This window comes from Phlebotomus papatasi, chromosome 3 (genome assembly GCF_024763615.1).
Source record: "Phlebotomus papatasi isolate M1 chromosome 3, Ppap_2.1, whole genome shotgun sequence".
NCBI lineage: Eukaryota > Metazoa > Arthropoda > Insecta > Diptera > Psychodidae > Phlebotomus > Phlebotomus papatasi.
This window is the reverse complement of record NC_077224.1, coordinates 56,346,501-56,364,653: the sequence shown is the minus strand read 5'-3', so window position 1 is coordinate 56,364,653 and position 18,153 is coordinate 56,346,501. Positions and strand designations below refer to the sequence as shown.

The window sequence follows — 18,153 nt, the reverse complement described above, 5'->3', positions numbered from 1 at the left end:
AATGTGGATTCCTTATTTTTCAGGGCTGAGATTTAAAAAAAAAATCTAAATAATTTATAATAAAAAAGGAAAATTGTAGTTTTTTCGGATAGTTTCTATATTGTGTTATAATTTTGTCCAACGGTTAAACCCCCCGCTGATATTTGAATTGACATCAAAGATGTCTCTCGAAGCGGCGTCGATTTCTCCTAAGAACATTTCTAGTATTAGCTGTGAATTACCCCTTCGGGAGTGGTATCGTAGAGCGGTTGAATTTAATCTGAGAGTTAGTTCATGTTGGATCGTCGTAGAGATTAGAAAGTAGATCGTTAGGAGGAACGGTGAGGATTCTGAAAAGCTCTCGTTCTAAGGCCTTTATCGACGCAATTACCTTAAAAACTTTCGCTTCTACAGATTCCCTGGACGGATCTAATTGGACAAATGGTTATTAGAGAGTTTTGTGACTATCGATCAACCAAGACATCTTATGTATCCGTTTTTAGGAGAAAGATTTAAAGAAAAACAATTTGTTAAAAAATAAAAATTTGAAATTCTGGACAAACTAATTTAGAGTTCGGACAGCTCTCTTAAAACTTTTGAAAAAAAAATCAATTAAATAATCTTCAAATTAGTTCAGAATTTCATAATTACTAAATTAATACATCCGAATTTCTTAACTTTACCATGACTATAAAAAAGAATTATAGACATTGCTTTATCAAGGAGAAAATTTTCAAATGCAATTTATTTAAGTATAACTGCAAAAAATTTAAATCTAAAAAGTAAGACACCCAACGACATTGAAGAGCTTCTTGACAAATTTAAGCATACTTTTACAAGTTCATAACCATATGTAGCGTGTAAAGTAGACAAAACAATGCGGTAGAAGTCCAAAAGTGGATAAATAGATCTTTTCAACACTCTGCCACTCACCCACAAATTCACGAATAACTTTAATGTTATTCTTTGCCTCTGGCTGCCATTGTTCAAATACAGCGGATTTTATTTGGGTGATCTTGTCGATCATATGGCAGTGACGACAGCCTGAGATCAGCAATTTCCTCCGTCACCTCTTTCTTTTTCACCATTCAACTTCATCAAAATATAGAACACATTGTGTTCTACCCTCTCTCTATTTTTCTCTCTTGACTTTTTCACACACGTATTATTCTGCCCAATTGCTCACAAGCATCGTGAGCTCAATAGTGTCGGAATACCACGAGATTGTTGGGTGCTGTGTGGAGTTGGTGAGTCTCAGTGAATCTCAGATTATTCAGTCCACTTTCATGCGTCAGCGAGAAAACGTCTCTAAAGCCATCCGCCTAGGATCTAGAACTTCGGTCGACCGACAGTGTGTATGGCTTTTATGAGAATTCTGTGAGTGTTTTATTTTTTAGAATAAACAGATTGAAAATTGTGTTGTGCATTAATACTTCCTCTTGCTGGATAATATTTAATCCCCTTCCCCCGAGAAGAGTCTGTGTGAATAAATGAGATATAAAAGGGTCCAAGAAAAATTAATTGATTCTCTTAATCTCGCGCCAGAGTGAAGCAAAAAAAAAATAAAGGCCAGAGCAGTGTTTGGTGTGAAAAAGTGCGATAACACTTTAAAGTTCAATAGTATCATCATCAAATTGTATGGGAATACTGTGATGTGTCACACTTATTATGCATCATTTTGTGCAAATATAGCTGAATACATAGAGACAAGGTAGAGGAGCGTCAGAGAGAATATTGTTCTATAGTGTGGAAAGAAAGATCAAGAAACCACCAACAATTTTAGGAATATTTAATTACCTACCGCACAACATAAAGTTTTTTTTTCTTTACTGCCACAAAGGAGGACCTCTGAGATAGAGAATACGGGTGAGATATTTGCCTATGGAATTACGTTGATTATAATTGCTGTAATTGCCAATTTTTGTGTGAGTACCTCAAAGATTCAACTTAACATGTCGCTCATTTGAAATTACAAGGGTACAATGCAAACTATAATTTTATTCTTACTGAAACAGCTCCAAAATTTCATTTTCTTTTTTTTGTTGAAAAAAAAAGGAGTGGTAGAGTTCGAATTATTTGATTGAAATAATAAATCTTATTTAACTAATGGAATAACTGGAATAAAATATTGTGCTTAAAAGTTCGAGCATTTGGTAAAATCTTATTATCTTGCTGAGTTATATACATACAAGAGCGATGATAAAAAATATAAGAAATAAGCGCCCATAGCCGTCTTAGGGCCCATATAGACTCAGGCTTATATTCGAAAATATTTAGTCTGTAAAATTCAGCAGTAAAGATTTATCCCAAACTGTCATTCACTGAGGAGTTAGGATCATCAAAAATTTGCTTTACCTAATCCCTTTACTGCCAAATTTTACAGGTTAAAAATTCTCGTGGATCAACCTGAATCTATTTGGAATTTAACGTTGGTGACCAATCTCCAAAATAAAATTGGATATACGGGTTTCCAAGAGATTAATAAATCCCTGGGGTATGATTAACTTTTTTCCTCATAATTTTAACACCTTTTATATGTAAAAATATATCAACATTTTTAATGTTAATTTTATACCTTTTTAAGGGTAAAATCAACTTGAAAAAGGGTAACTTTAACCCCTAATACACCTTAAAAGCATAATATTTACTCCGATTTCGGATCAATACTGCAGGGTAAAGTAAACATTTCCGGAATGTTATTTTAACTTTTTCGAATTTCTCTCAGTTTAGGTGTAATAAATATAATTTTTAATTTAAGATCAATTATCAATTCATTACCGATTTATAATCGGTTTATTTTTAAAAATATTTAGAAGGAACCTATTGGATTCATTGTCTGATATGGAAGAAATGTCCACTAGGGTAATTAAAAAAAATTAATTAATTAATTAAAAAAAAGAAAATTTAAAAAAAGTGAAGAAGGAATCTCTTTTAACAAATTCGAAAACTAATATTACAATTTTTAAGAGTAATCATGAAAAAAAATGAAGATCGTTTTTGCTTTCGTTCCAATTTTCGTCTGCCGAGAACCCCAAGTTGCTATTTAATAACGTTTAGCATTTATCAACAATAACATGGATAGGAAATATACGGACAGAGTACCATTATAGGGGAGAAAAACTGATATACATTGTCGCTCAGATCAGCAACTGTTGTAACTTCCCCGTCACATAAATCAGCAATTTTTGTATAGGGGAAAGTGGTATAATTTGGAATTATAGTGTTACAAGTTGGACAATTCGCCGGTACAAGTTGGACATGGCTTTTTTCTTGATAAATACAGTACAAAATTTGTTTTTAAGCACAAGGAACCAAATTATAAAACTAAAGCATTAAAAATATACAAATAAAAATTAAGTACTAAATTTATCAAGAAAAAAAGCCCTGTCCAAATTGTACCATTGTCGAACTTGTACCACTGTCCAACTTGTACCACTTTACCTAACATGGTTTTTTCTCCTTATTGACTTGCTGATTTAGATGGCAAAGAAGTTATGGAAAACGCTAATAACGATGATATATAATTATAAATTGGTAGATTGCAGTAGCGGTAAATAAAATAGGAGGACCACCTTGGTAATTCTATTTTCTATGCCTTTTATATTTCTTCCAATTTGTTGAAATAATTTAGATGTAGAAATGTTTATATAGGGTTGAAGGAACTCCTGCCCGGCAAAGAACAGTTAATGGCAGTTTCGTCAAAATGTATTTAATACCGTAAGTACGGATGACTTTGTCCCCTGTGGGTGACTTTGACACCCCTTTGTTCGTAATCTTTTCTTTATTTCTAGAACTTAAAGAGAGTCTTTGTGAATCAGACATGGTAGATCGGATCGGTAAAGACCATCCTTAAAGTCTAGAAACAAAGAAAAGGCAATGAACAGGGGGGTGTCAAAGTCACCCGCAATGGACAAATTCACCCAAACTTACGGTATATTTAACAAAATGTAAGCTATAAGACGTTTTCTCATTAATTTACCTTTTCATATAAGGATCTTAATGGATTAGGATATTTTCCTATAAGGTCTTCAAAATCCGTGTTAGAAATAGGACAGAATAGAGTGCCAATAAGTCATGACACGAGCTCTTCAGACGTGATTCCAATAGGTGGGCCTGCACCGAGAGAAATCCATAAAAGTTAGTTTTAAAAAACGTTCTGAAAACTATACTGTTGATCTGAAATCGATATAAATATTACCTTTTTGTGTGAATTTGGGGTTAAAATTACCCTTCCTCATGTTAATTTTACCCCTAAAAAGGTGTAAAATTAACATGAAAAAAATTTTGATATATTTTTACACCTAGAAAATGTTACCATTATGACGAAAAAGTTAATCATACCCTCTTTTTTTCCTAGTGTTCGACCCCATTTACCTTGCGTAGAACAGGAACAGTTTTGGCAGATGCCTTTATTTCAACTCAGAATACGTCAAATAATAAATATTTATTCGTAGAAAAAAATGTCATTTAGTAGAAAGCAGGTCCAATTTTAAAGTTTAAACAAGGTTCATTATTGATGTATTCTGTGTAAAATAGAGACCACTAACGACCAGAACTGTACCTATACGACGTAAAGTAATTATTTGAACATTTTTTATACATTAAAATTATTTTAACAAATCCGGAAAACATTCCAAATATTAAATGTAGGCTTTGTTCTGGTGGAGCTTAAGCAATAACAAAAAAAAATCAAAGCTATTATTAAAAAAAAAGCTTCTTACTAAGTTATTCCCCTGTATTTCCAATGAGCGAACATACTTCAATCGTCTACAATGCTTACAATTTCACTGTTAGAATCTGTCTTTAATGCGACTTAATAGTCTAAAATTCTCTCCGCATGGTCAATTTACAAACTACCACATATGTCCGAAAAATTTTCTCTAATTAATTATTTCCTCAAAAAACCACATCAAGCTCTTCAAGTGCTCCACTAATTAATCGTCTCAACTTCCTCTTCTAGACAAATTTGAACTCTATACCTTGCACTTACACCATAAGACTCCCTTTGTTACACTCGTCATAAATCCCACTGAAACCCAATCTAATTTACTCTACATAATCCCCACTTTGTCCCTTTTATTTTCTTCCGCAAAATTTCTCTTTCTGGACACCTGAAGCCAAGCAATTACCTTGCCTGAGAGAAAAATAAAATAGAACAATCTCTTATTAACACATTTCACTTCTTGAAGAAGAAATTACCTGCAAGGCAGAAAAATTTGCATATGATAACTATAAAATTCTGCAGTAAATGCACGATATTTAGTTTGACGAGGTGTATATTATCACTTAAATAGTGATACTTAATTTAATAGATCAGCAAGAAGTGGCAGAAATACATCAAAAGCAATGTTGACTGATGGACAAGCACGAGAAATAATGTTACTAGGAGCTTTTAATTACTATCTGAAGCTGAAGAATGTCTAATGAAAAACATCTCAAAAGGGAATTCTCCAAGCCACAAATGGTTTTCTTCGAAAAGGCTAATAATTTTAAAGAAATTTTCCTCTTTTATTGCGATTAAAAAAAATCTCTATGGTTTAAAATATATAAGCAGAAAAGGCGAATTGGAGACAATTGTACCGAGTGTATGACACTTACTCAGTACAGAGTTCTTTACATTGTATCTTCTCATACATAAAATTTATAATTCGATAACTCTGAGTGGGTCCACAAAGGGATGATTTCGTAATTAATGCATAATATTTGGACCCTAAGTTGGTCAAGATGGCTATTTACAGTAAGGATAATATTTTAAAAAGAAGGCTCAAAATTTCAATTTTTATTTATTTTTGATATCCCATATACCAGTCTCTTAGAACTTTAGACGTTTAGTAAGGTTCGTTCAGTTGTTATGAGAAATATTTGAATCCTTAATTTTCGGTATATAAATACCCTAGACTGACCTATGTTCAGGACACACCTACGACTTAAACCGAGAGACGGCTTATGTCCTGGACACACTTACGACTAAAGTCCAGAGACGACTAAGCTCGTTCATAGCCAAGTCAAATCCTGACACACTACAAACGAGGCTTAACATTTTCTGGCACTCAAAAAAACATAACTTTCGTGAGTTTTTATGCAGATATTTTTACTGAAATGCACTAGTAGTCCTTTGAAAATGAAACTACTTCTAAATTTACTTCACAATTCACGTATAACAACAAGAACTATTCACTAGAATCGCCAAAATTGGCTTAAGTCGCGAGTTAGCTTCCACCTCACAAATAATTGTAATTAACAATAATTATTGGACGTGTACTGAGACACGATATTACAAATAGTTTCATTTTCAGAGGAGTATTAGTGCATTTCAGTAGAAATATTTGCATAAAAACCCAGGAAAGTTATATTTTGTGGATACTAGTGAATGCTAAGCCTCATTTGTAGTGTGTTAGGAACTGACTTGGCTATGAACTAGCTTAGTCGTCTCTGAACTTTAGTCGTAAGTGTGTCTAGGGCATTAACGTAGTTATAATCAAAATTATGATTGGAGTATACAGTCTCTTTAGCTTAAACCGTAATTTAGTGTAGGGCATTACGGCTTAGTCCGAGAGATGGCTTAGTGAGAAACTAATGGGATCATTATTTTGATTATAATTACGCTAAGCCGTCTCTCGGCTTAAGTCGTAGATGTGTACAGCACATAACATTTTTTTCACTTGATTTATTTACACTAACGGCCAAAACATTAAATACACCCTTCGTAAGCTTAAATACACGTGATTTGGACCGGGAATACGCTGTAATATCCAGTTCTATTGACTGAAATAGTTTCATATATAAACCTAAGAACAGTTTTAAACAAGATTTGAGAAAATACATGAGCTACAAAATTTATAATTTGAGGATCAGTCAAAAATTAGCTTTTTGGAAAAAAAATGCAAAAGTAGCCCCACATTCTAAAACTGATCTAATCTTCTAATAATCATTTAATATAAGCTAAATACTATTAGTAAATATTATTAAGAGTCAGAAAAACTGAAAATAATACCGAGGGAATATTTTTGGTACGGATTGTGGTCGGTTTCCGGTGTGATGTGTTCTGAAAGGGGTTTCTTCTTTGAATATTGAAATTTTCATCCCAAATTCTACTTTTTCATATATTTTTTATTATTTTTTAAATTTCTTCTTATTATTGTTGCAATTTCAGTTCTTTTACTTCATTATTTTATTTAAATAAACATGAATAAAATCATCAAATTTCGTTTTCCTCGAAGAATCCTCCTTTGACTTTGATAAGCGCCTCACATATTCGGGGCATCCTGTTGATCAATTTCTACAAAATGTCTGAAGGAACTTTGGCCACACATCCTGAAGTGTTTCCTCCAAGATTGGAACTGATGTCGCGCCTAATCTCGATCCTTGTGGTCGAGAAAATCCAAGAGAATTGCAATGAGGCTACAATCGGGTGACTGGCGTGGCTAATGCATTCAGTTTATTGAGCGTGGTTTTTTTTTCCAAGAGGATAACGATCCCAAGCATTCCTCAAAGCTTTGTAGAGGTTTCCTTCTTGAGAAAGAGAAACGCAGGGTCCTAAACTACATGCATTAGCCACCCCAATCACCCCAGTCACCCAATTGTAACCACATCGAAATTTTCTGGAATTTCCTAGACCAGATGGTACGAGAGAAGGCGCCGACATCAGTTCCAGTCTTGGTGGAAACACTTCAGGATATGTGGGCAGAGTTCCTTCTAACATTTTGGAGAAATTGATCAACAGAATGCCCCGAATTTGTGAGGCGCTTATCAAAGCCAAAGGAGGATTCTTCGAGGAAAACTGAATTTGATGATTTTATTCGTGTTTTTTAAATAAAATAATGAAGTAAAAGCCGGCCGGCCGGCCGGGAACGTAACTTAGCCACATATATATTCGGAATCAGGAAGTGGCGAAACACATTTTGGCCAAATTTGAGGTCGATCGGACGACATGAAATTTTGTTAGGATTATAGTAGGTGAGATTTTGTTAAGAATCTCACCTAATATGGAGTTCTTAAGAAACTTGTCAACGCTCAGAGAAATTGTCTTGCATAATTATAAGTTTTTGCTGTGCAGCATTTGATATTTTTTCACTGAAATTCAATCTGTTATTAACTAAACTTTATTCTAATATCATTTTTAATAATGTTTTCCAAAAAAATAAAGAAATTCGGATAATGGTGAAATAGGGCTTACTTTTTCGGCTGTGTAAGTACTTTTCGCCACTCATTTTTCTAACATTTTACAAGTGGCGCAACTTGCGGAATAAGATTGAAAAAAAGCATAATTTTCAATTGATTTTTATCGCAAATAAAAATGTGCAAAAAATCATTCGAAATACTCTTATAATTGCCTGGTATTGGTGTTAAATAAGAAAAGTACTGTGCTGTGTACTTTTGGAAGTTTTCGAAAGCTGCTGTTTCTTAAAATTCAATTAAAAACAAGTGACGAAAAAGTGCTTACAGAATGGCGAAAAAGTGTTTATAAGGTGACGAAAAGTACTGAAACATGCATTGTTGCAGGAAATGTATTTTTTCAAATAGATGCTCAAAACTTCCCGTGAAATCTCCTGGTTCAATAGAGACAATGCTTCAATGCACCTGTATACAAAATTTCATTTTATTTTGACAAAAAACATAAGAATTATAAGGGTGTCAACCCTTAGGGTGGCGAAAAGTACTTAATCTACCCTATTTTTTATTCAAAACTCAATTATAATACTCCTAATATGTGCTTATGGCAATATTTTGAGTGATTTGTGGAATCTCAAAATTCCGATTTAGTTGCAATTTCAAATTTTCCCATTGTAATCCTTTTTGGGATGAAAAAAATCTCTAGGTCAAACTTTTGATTATAAAAAGGGTAGTGGCACCATTTAAGGCTATGCCCCATATAATAGGTATCACTGTAAAAGATTATCAAAATGCTTATACGACATTGTGTTATGAAAGCGACGATTTTTAAAGTGTTTTAGTGATTTTGAGATGCACAATAAAACATCCTGCTTCAATTGTGACCAATTGTTTCACTGACTAGAGAGACACACATTTTATATATGTTTATGCAGTGGACACTTCTCTCAATATCTCTATCTCTCTCATAAATGACCAATTTGTTTCACTCCCCCATCATCCCCCACCTTTCCTCCTCATTCCCTCCAATTCATCTCACAGAAAAAAAATGGAGCATTTGAATTTGTGAGGGAGAGAAGATTAGAGCCCATACACAGCAATACTTTTGACCGTCATTTCAGAATGAATAGTTTGTGAATACAATAAATTTCAATTCACCCGCTCTTTTGTCCCACATCGCCCATTCATTCCAGCCACCCAATGTTGGAAGATATCCGAACATCAGACTCGCGGATGTTGGATAGCTAGTTTAAAATGAATGGAGGATGTGTTAGTATGTCTAAATAAGCAAAAATAAAACAGCAGTAGCAATAAATCTGATAACAATGACAATTATTTTCCAAGAGCATTATATCTTCACACTCGCACCTCCAATAAAAGGATTTCTCACACAATCTTCCCTATTACATTCTTTATCTAATCTTCACATTGCACCTCTCTCTTTCTCTTAATAAATTTCAGACGTTGAGGAAGAAGATGGGAAGAACTGGCTACACTTGCATTCGCCGGACTTTCTGTTGGTTGAATTTAATTGTTTGGGTGAGAAAAATAAAATTTACCTCCGCATTGAAATATCTTCCTCAATTTCTCTCTCATTTCCATTCCATTTTGGAACACATCCATCAGTTGTGCGGAAGTGTCTTCTTGGCGGCCGGAATTTGGCTTAAACTCTGCTATCAAGGCTACGCAACTCTCCTGCCCGATCATGCAGCCCTCAGTGCTGATTGTCTCTTCATTACTGTTGGAGTCTTAAGTGTTGTCGTCTCCTTCTTTGGATGCTGCGGTGCCTGGTTCCAGTCACGATGTCTCCTCATCACGGTAAATATTTCTTTTCTGCTTCTTTTTGCACATAATGCACAATAATATAAACCCCACAATATTGCTATTTTCATTTGAGAAGGGGATATTATTTCCTCGAAATTTCTCTTCTCACAAGTCGTGTGCATGGCCTCTAATTACTCTTACACCACCGGCTATCGTCTGGTGAACACTATGTATCATGATTAATTACACGAGAAATATACACCACTGACTCTACTAACCGAGGTACAAATAAAAAAGAGATGAAAGGTGTCGCTAAAAAATCATTTCTTAATAAAGACTTTTAATTCATTCATTCTTTTCATTACGTTTGAGATTACCTTTAAAGTTTTTTTTCTGCTTATATTTGCATTGAAGATTTCTTAGAGAGGCAAGAGGTTAAGTCGTAGAATCAGGTTATGTTCGATATAACATAACCTATCTTTATTTCTATTCATTTTAAAGATAAAAAGATTCCCCAGAAAAGCTACGTAAGTCATTGTGAGGAGACCTCTCCCTAAGGACAAACCTAGAACAAGATGACTGAATCAAATTCAGAATCTTGCCTTGGAGTGCCTTGGGATCGAATCTGAAGATCTTCCTGAAGTGACGGAGAATCGACAAGCGTGGGCTACAAAATTGGATGTCACAGGCCCGCGGCCCCAAATATGGATAAGCGGTTGAAAATTACGATGACGATGATTTTAAAGATAAATTTCGCTAGATTTTATATGATCAAGCAGATCAAGCACTGTTTCGTTAGTAAAAAAAATGTTAAAACATCTTGCAAAATGTTCTAACTTGCGACTTTGGTGCTGTACCCTAAAACCTAGTTTCGCAAGATTTTATTTTATCATTAACATTTCGCCGTTCTTGCACTGAATCATTTTTTTTATATCTTTAGATTAACAACAATTTTGAACTGATTTAAAATTCGGTTGACACACGATTGTCTATGCTCATTCATTCGTTCATTCGTTTTCAAACGCTTATACGGGCTTTAAACCTAAGGCTTAACCATATGGCTTAACATCTATAAATTCTTATCTGCCGAAATTTCTTGGAAAATTTTAACTTTCAATTTTGATATCACGTGAAATGATAGTTTTTATTTAAAAGAAAAGAAACAATAAAACTGCTTGGTAATTAGGATTTTGAAACCTTTGGGAGCTGCGTTAAGCCTTTAATCAATAACCGCTTTATCTCTAGTAAAGCAGCCCGCGAAGTTAGAGCATCAAGTTTGTTAGACCACCACGACACTTTATTCATAACCATTTCAAGAACCTCTTCAGGTTCGATATCAAAACGTTCCAAGGCAAGATCCTCAACTTGTTCCAACTCTACGAGGTCGAGAACTCCTTACAAAGTGACTTTCATAGCTTTTTTGGGGAATCTCTTTCTTTATTCAAGCGCTGAAGATCACCCTTAGATCTTCTTTCGATCCTTAGATCTTCAAGAACGGCTACGTTCCTCACTCTATCTCTACAAGTGAATTCCTTAAGGAGTTATGTGAGTCACACAAATTAAAAACAAAAGAAGCACATTTTCTGTACCATTTTTTAATATAAAAAATTTATTTATTTCAAGCTGTCCTGAGCATATAAAAGTACGATATTTCAGTTTTGCAGTCTTTTTTGCTTTATTTCTGCAGTCTTATTTTTTTGAAAAAAAAAAATATCACTTTGCGGTGGACAAGATTACTCAGAGGCTCAGAGTAAATTTATCTGCTGTCAAAAAACAAATAATTCCTGTTAGCTGGTGAGTTAAGCTTGTATTTTAATAGTGCCTTTTTGCCTTGATCACAACTTATTTTACAAGACGAAACGTGGTGTAAAATACCCCAAAAATAGTAATTTTTGTATAAAACTCTCCCAAAAATCCAAATTTGATTTTTTCAAAAATGCTCAGTTCAAGTACGAGTTTTACTTTTCTACTAAAAGGAAATATTATGTTTTATGACATCAAATAAATTTTAATTTACTCCGAGTAATCTTGCCCACCGCAAAGTAACCTGTTTTTTCAATGATTTCAGATTTTTTAATGAAAATTTTAGAAAATATAGTATAAATTAAATATTGTACTTTTAATATTTATGCTTAAGAACTTGAATTAAAATAAAAATTTATTATGTTAAAAAATAGAGAAAATAGAGGAAGGCTTTCAGGCTTTACACATGCTGTGGCTTCGAACATTTCACATTAACTCAATTTTCTTTTAATGAATCTGACCGATTTTTTTCACGAAATGTGTCACTTCAGGTTTGGGTCAGATTCATTACACGAAAAGATATTTTGTAAATGTTTGTGAATTTCTACTGAAGAGTTACGAAAAAAGTTCGTAAAAGTTTGTAATTTGTCTCAAACATTGCTCGTAACATGATCACTTGATGAGTATATTTTTCGTTGCTTTACAAACATGCGTTTGTAGATTTTTGTTTGACAAAACTTTACGAACAAATGACAAAATTTTAAAAACGTTTTTGTGTGTTAACCAACATTTAAGAGTAAATGTTTGTAAAGCAACAAAGCAGAGGCGTGCAAGGACCGTTGATACACCTCTGCAACAAAGAATGCTCGTAAGTAATCATATTACGAAAAATGTTTGTGAACAAATTACAAACATTTCCGAACTATTTCACAAAATATTTTTTTCTTCGTAAAAAAATGGGAAAGGAGTCGGAGGTACCTCATCCCAGCAGCTTGAATTCGCGATCTTAAACTTTCGATTATTACCCGAATCTTATGTAAACTGATAATTCAACCGAACGACTAAACTCGGCCTTGCTCGCTACGCTTTAACCAAGCTCCATTATTACTGCAGAAGCTTGGCAGATGCACGAAGACATTTCAATGACTTCTCCACCTGAATTACCTCTGATTTAACAACGTTCATCTTTCCTACAAAAAAATCCCGAATTTGCGTAAACATTACTGTATAAGATACGGGGTCCTTAAAGGGACTTTTTCGAACAAAACTCCTGAATTTTACACCTAGGCAATAGTGATCTTTGATGATTTATAGCATTTCCTATTTCTTTTCAGTACTTTTCTTTGGTTGTTATCCTGTTTCTCAGTGAATTCCTCGTAGGATCCCTGGCATTTGTCTTCCGTGGTGGCCTCACAAAGACAGTTGTGAATGAATTAAAAACAGGAATTGAAAAGCACTACAATGCAACAGATCGCGGTGGATTTGCTGCCCCATCAGTAGCCGCCATCTGGGACAATCTCCAGTCAGACGTGAGTTTTATTTTCCAGCATCTAAAATCATTCTCTCCCACAGTAACATAAAATTTGCCTATTTATTAATCCAGCTTCATTGCTGTGGTGTAACATCGTATGAAGATTGGTATGCAATTAGTTCGTGGCCGGAAGAACGATGGGTACCACAATCATGCTGCCGTTCTCGCTACAATGAAACTGAATGGTACGAGGGTTCTGGCATTGACAACAGATACACCAACTGTGCCAGGTATCTTAATGAAATACTTTCTATCTTTTCTTTTAAATTATGTTTTGAGAGGAGAAGGAAATGGGACAGATAATCCTAACCGGCTTATGTAGGTGAGATTCTTAACGTGAGCTAACTCGGAGTGCATGCAAATTCGATTTGGAGCTGAAGTTGGGAGACGCCATTCAGTTATCTTGAATCAAATTCGTGAAATTATACAAATTTTGTATTTAAACCAAAATATCAAGGATTTGGATGAACTGACAGAAAAGTGTTATATGGGTGAAATGTAGACCAGAATGTTCTCTATAATTTTTCCGTAGAACTTGAACTCATCGATTACTCAGAAGCCAAGATAAGCCAGGTTTTTTGTTTCTTAACTCGTTTTTTCATCCAGAGTGCCCCAAGTAGTCATTTGTTGAGCTTCAACTATTTCAAAGAATTGTTGTATTTTGTGGGACTTTCCATTTAAAACCCTATTTTAAGTGTCTTGGTGGAGTAGAGGCAGTCAAATTGGCATCTGAGTGATTTCAAAGCGTTTTTATGGGAAAAATCAATTTTTTCACACTTAAACGGCAAAATCGGAGTGATAGCGTAGTCTGAGTGGAAAATGATGTATGGACGAAATGTAGAGACAAATGTGCTCTACAATTATGTCGAAGTAATCATCAAAATCGGTTCAGCGACAGTCGAGATAATTGAGGTTATGTGATATTGAAATTGGTTTTTCGACTGTGGCGCCCCTGGTGTTGGTCCCACGAAGTTCAAATATTTTAGAAAGTTGTATCATTTAGTGAGATCTTTCGTTTAAGCCCTCATTCATCAAAATCGGTCACATAGAACCGGAGATATGATTTTTTGAATTTAGTGAACTTTGACCCCTCATATCTCCGGTTCTATTGAAACCACAGCGCGCATACGCACCATTTTGGAAACGTCCTAGACTGGACTACAACATACTAAAATTTCATTAACTTGCACAATGCCGTTTTTGAGAAAAGTGACTTTGAATTTCTATGAATTTTGACGCTATCACAGCGCCACCTATGGTGACTTTTTGAACTTCCATCTGAAAGTGCTCATCGAGACGAAACCAAAAAGGTAAAATTTAGGTCGCTATGTTAATTAGAACCGGAGATAGAGGCCGGTCAATGTTCGAACTTTGACCCCTTATAGCTCGGGTCAGGGGTTTTAGATCGACTTAAGGTTTTTTTTGTTTGATAGGTATAATCAACGGCTACAACATACTAAATTTTCAGCCCGATGCACAATGGAATTTTTGAGTTATTTAACTTTTAAGATTTAAAAATTTTCTTTTTAAAAAAAGCGCCCCTAGCGGTGGTTTTATGAACTTGCAATGTTAGAAGGGGAAGTGGAATTTCACGAGAGCTTTCCAAAAAGCCCTCACTTTTTAAATTCTGACAATTAGAACCGGAGTTATGGCCATTTTAAGAAATTTTTTTTGGACCCTTATAGCTCGGGTCAGGGGGGTCGGGGGACCTTAAGTTTGGTATTGATGGAAAGCTCTAAGGCCCAGCTATAACATACTAAAATTTGAGCCCGCTCGATGCCATAGGGGCGGAGCTATTGAGAAAACAATAAAAGGGGGGTCTTCAAAATGGCGGAAGGAGGGGTGGGGGGTGGGGGGTCTATGCACCAAGTTGCAATTTTCACCCGATATATAACCTTTGCCGAAAACCGCAAGTCGATATCTTTTTTAGTTTAGGAGCTATTAAGCTCCAAAGAGCGGCCGGCCGGCCGGCCGGCCGGGAACGTACATTAGCCACATATATATTCGTGATCAGGAAGTGATGAAACACATTTTGGCCAAGTTTGAGGTCGATCGGACGACATGAAATTTTGTTAGGATTATAGTAGGTGAGATTGTTAAGAATCTCACCTAAATACTAAATCTTGTGATTTTTCTACAGATCAAAAGATCCATCTCTATGGTGGGACAAAGGTTGCGCTCAAACACTCCAAATGTGGTTCATTCAACGGTTACACGTTGTTGGAACTATAGGTCTAGTCATAGCATTTCTTCAGGTATATAATTAAATTCTCACGATAAGATATAACCAAACATGATATGCTAATTTTTTTCTCTTCTATTGGCTTTTTATTATAGCTATTTGGACTGATATCATCAATGCTACTCTTCTGTACGGTCAAACATAAGCAATCATCACAAACCTACAAATCGTATTCACCTGCAATTGAACCCCAAAGTGGACAAAATAATGTTCAACGACACCGATCAAATTCCTATTTAGATGAATAAAATGGAATTATCTCGATAAAAGACAACCCCAATGAGCGATATTTAATTATTATAAAAAAACAAACAAACAAAAACAAATTTTGTGCCTTAAGATTAATATTCTTTTGTGTTGTAAGTAAGAAAAAAATAATTAAAAATGGCCAAAAAAATAAATCACAGCAAGACAAATTTAGTGCCAAAAAATTGCAATGTTTCGTAAACATTCCAAAAAAATAAAACAAAAAAGAAATCACACCAATCAAAAGAGCGATAAAATTTATCAAGAAATAAAAAAAACAAGTACCTATTACCTAAATCGTAGAATTATCTTAGCTTAATGATTTTTTTTCAATATATAAAAATTAAAAAGAAATGTAACGCAAAAACATCAAATTGAGTGTATAAAAAAAAGTATCAAAAAAGTTGATATCAATCTTTTTTTCTGAATTTCTCAGCTCAACCAAATGTTTATCACATTTTAATAGACATTTTATAAAATATTTTAGTGAAATAAATATAAAAGATTTAAAAAAATATATCAGGCACTTTATTGAATTTTTATTTTTTTTTATATATAAAATTAATGAGAGTGAGAGGAAGAAATTCAAGGTACAACAGAAATTATTTCGCAATTGCAGCTCTACATTAAGCCAACAATTTTAGCTCCTACTGAATTGAGTTTATCTGTAATACCACGAGATATTTGCCGTGTAATCTCACGTGGTACTTCGAAGAATTTATTGATGATATTGGAGAAACTCTCAAAACCATCTACAACCTTCCTGCCAACTGGATAGAATTTATCTCCAGAATTTCCATATTTATCCTCCTCGCGAATTGAATCCACAATTGGTTGGGCATTTGTCAAAGAGCCAAATTTGGCATGAAGATTGTCATAGATAGATAATCCTTTGGATGGAAGTCCTTCATATTCTTGCCTGGAGTAATCTGGCACGTGCTCTTGATTTGTCAAGGAACTCTGGGAATTGCAAAAGGCAATCATCAAAAACGGCCAAACGTCTTTACCCGCAAAGAAAAAACTCACTTTGATACTTCCAATCGATTGAATCTTTGCTTGAACAGCATTCTGAGCCACACTGGACAATTGGCTAACTTTCGACTGCAATCCAGCTGCGAGATCAGATCCTCCAAGACCGCCATCACCACCAAACCCCTTTCCTCCCAAAGGATGACCATAAATTCCCCTCAATCCCACCACAATTGCACTAATTAAAACACTTAGCAGCATCTTAGCCAAATCACTTTTAACTTCACTCTGTCTCAATATCACCGCGTATTTTCGCACTCACCACCAAAAAGACAGTGATATTGCAAATCACTTGAAATCACAGTCAAAGGTGTTATTCAACAATATCTCCCCCACTCACCACAAAACTCACTCCCAATCCCAACAGAGTCAAAGAACAAATAGTGCATTAACACCTGAATAAATGTTTAATCTGCAAACTGACCCTAGGATTCGGGTAGAGGTCACAAAGAATTAGAATATGCCTATATTTGATTTACCACCAAGTTGCCAAAGAGACACTTATTTAAATTGCACAATATAGTAAAATATGAGACACACTCAAGAAGAGACTAAAAACCACATTAATTCCTATTGCTCAACTTATAACTTCTTTGACTGATATTTTTGCTGCTGGTTGACTAAGAAAAAATAGTGGGGGATATGCCATTGGACCTCCACATACTTGGACTTTCACTCGCACTTACCATCTGGGAAAATTTTACTGAACCGTCGAGAGATGGCATTTCTGCCCCCAAAAAAAAAGCTCATCCTCAATAAGATTTTTATTGGACAAACAGACACTCCAAATTGATATGAGGCTATGACGTTGAAATTCTTTTATCAGTATAAGAGGTTTCTTTTTATCACCATCATCGCCATCATGACTGATAAAGTGTCGTAGTTGAGTGATAAAAAAAACAACGTAAGTTAATCCAAAATTCATTGTGGCCAATGGATTATATTGTTAACATGCTTCTTTCTAAAACAAATTAAATTTTGCGAAAAAATTGCAATGGACCCACCCGCGAGGACCATTCCGCCTGTCTGTCCGTCAATCATTCCGGCTGTCGATAGCTCTGTTAGAGATAGTAACTTGGGACCTTCGAGGGACCCCCCATAAGTCGACCCAAGGACTGCTGACATGCCTCTTATTTTGCCCCCACCCCTCCCTTTCTCCTCCAAAACCATGTTCTTGCTCGAAAACGCGTCGTAATTTTTTTTTCATTTTTGGATATTTGTTTTTAGAGTTTACCTAGGCAACCTAGGAGGATAATTCGTCCATATACTAAAATATCGTTGTATCGGTTGTATCATTCCTAATAACGTTTTTTTTTCAAGTTCAAAAGGTAAAAAGGATCAAAGAGCATATTTCTCAATGGAAAAATAGATAAAGAATATATTTCACCAATAATGACTTTATAGCGCATTACACTAAGGTTTAGGGCAAAATCACATTGACAGTAAAATGCTCACCGTATTTAGTTAATTTACGCATTTTCATTGCAATTCTTACGCAAATTCTCAA

The 18,153-nt window shown here is 34.7% G+C and overlaps 2 protein-coding genes across 3 annotated transcripts; one reads left to right on the top strand and one right to left on the bottom strand.

The window, feature by feature from the left end:
- The first annotated feature begins 1,160 nt into the window (after positions 1-1,160).
- Positions 1,161-16,132, top strand: LOC129806935 (tetraspanin-9). 2 transcript variants are annotated; one of them, XM_055855806.1, is made up of 7 exons: positions 1,161-1,845; positions 9,553-9,630; positions 9,718-9,909; positions 12,933-13,127; positions 13,202-13,359; positions 15,270-15,384; positions 15,467-16,132. In XM_055855806.1, the coding sequence occupies exons 2-7, from the start codon at positions 9,568-9,570 to the stop codon at positions 15,617-15,619; spliced, it is 876 nt and encodes a 291-aa protein (XP_055711781.1). In that variant the 5' UTR covers positions 1,161-1,845; positions 9,553-9,567; the 3' UTR covers positions 15,620-16,132. The 2 variants fall into 2 exon arrangements, with proteins under 2 accessions (XP_055711781.1, XP_055711780.1); XM_055855805.1 differs by having other exon boundaries at positions 1,168-1,356.
- On the bottom strand, positions 15,373-17,500 carry LOC129806947 (uncharacterized). Its single transcript, XM_055855826.1, has 2 exons — positions 16,644-17,500; positions 15,373-16,577 (listed from the first exon to the last, which is right to left on the bottom strand). Exons 1-2 carry the CDS (start codon positions 16,845-16,847, stop codon positions 16,239-16,241), a joined length of 543 nt encoding a protein of 180 aa, XP_055711801.1. The 5' UTR covers positions 16,848-17,500; the 3' UTR covers positions 15,373-16,238.
- Between the last annotated feature and the right edge of the window lie 653 nt (positions 17,501-18,153).

Coding starts and splice junctions, on each gene's coding strand:
- LOC129806947 (XM_055855826.1), bottom strand. CDS start 16,847: ATGCTGCTAAGTGTTTTAATTAGTGCAATTGTGGTGGGATTGAGGGGA. Junction 16,578..16,643: donor AATCGATTGGAAGTATCAAA/GTGAGTTTTTTC, acceptor TGCAATTCCCAG/AGTTCCTTGACAAATCAAGA.
- LOC129806935 (XM_055855806.1), top strand. CDS start 9,568: ATGGGAAGAACTGGCTACACTTGCATTCGCCGGACTTTCTGTTGGTTG. Junction 13,360..15,269: donor AGATACACCAACTGTGCCAG/GTATCTTAATGA, acceptor ATTTTTCTACAG/ATCAAAAGATCCATCTCTAT. Junction 15,385..15,466: donor TAGTCATAGCATTTCTTCAG/GTATATAATTAA, acceptor TTTTTATTATAG/CTATTTGGACTGATATCATC.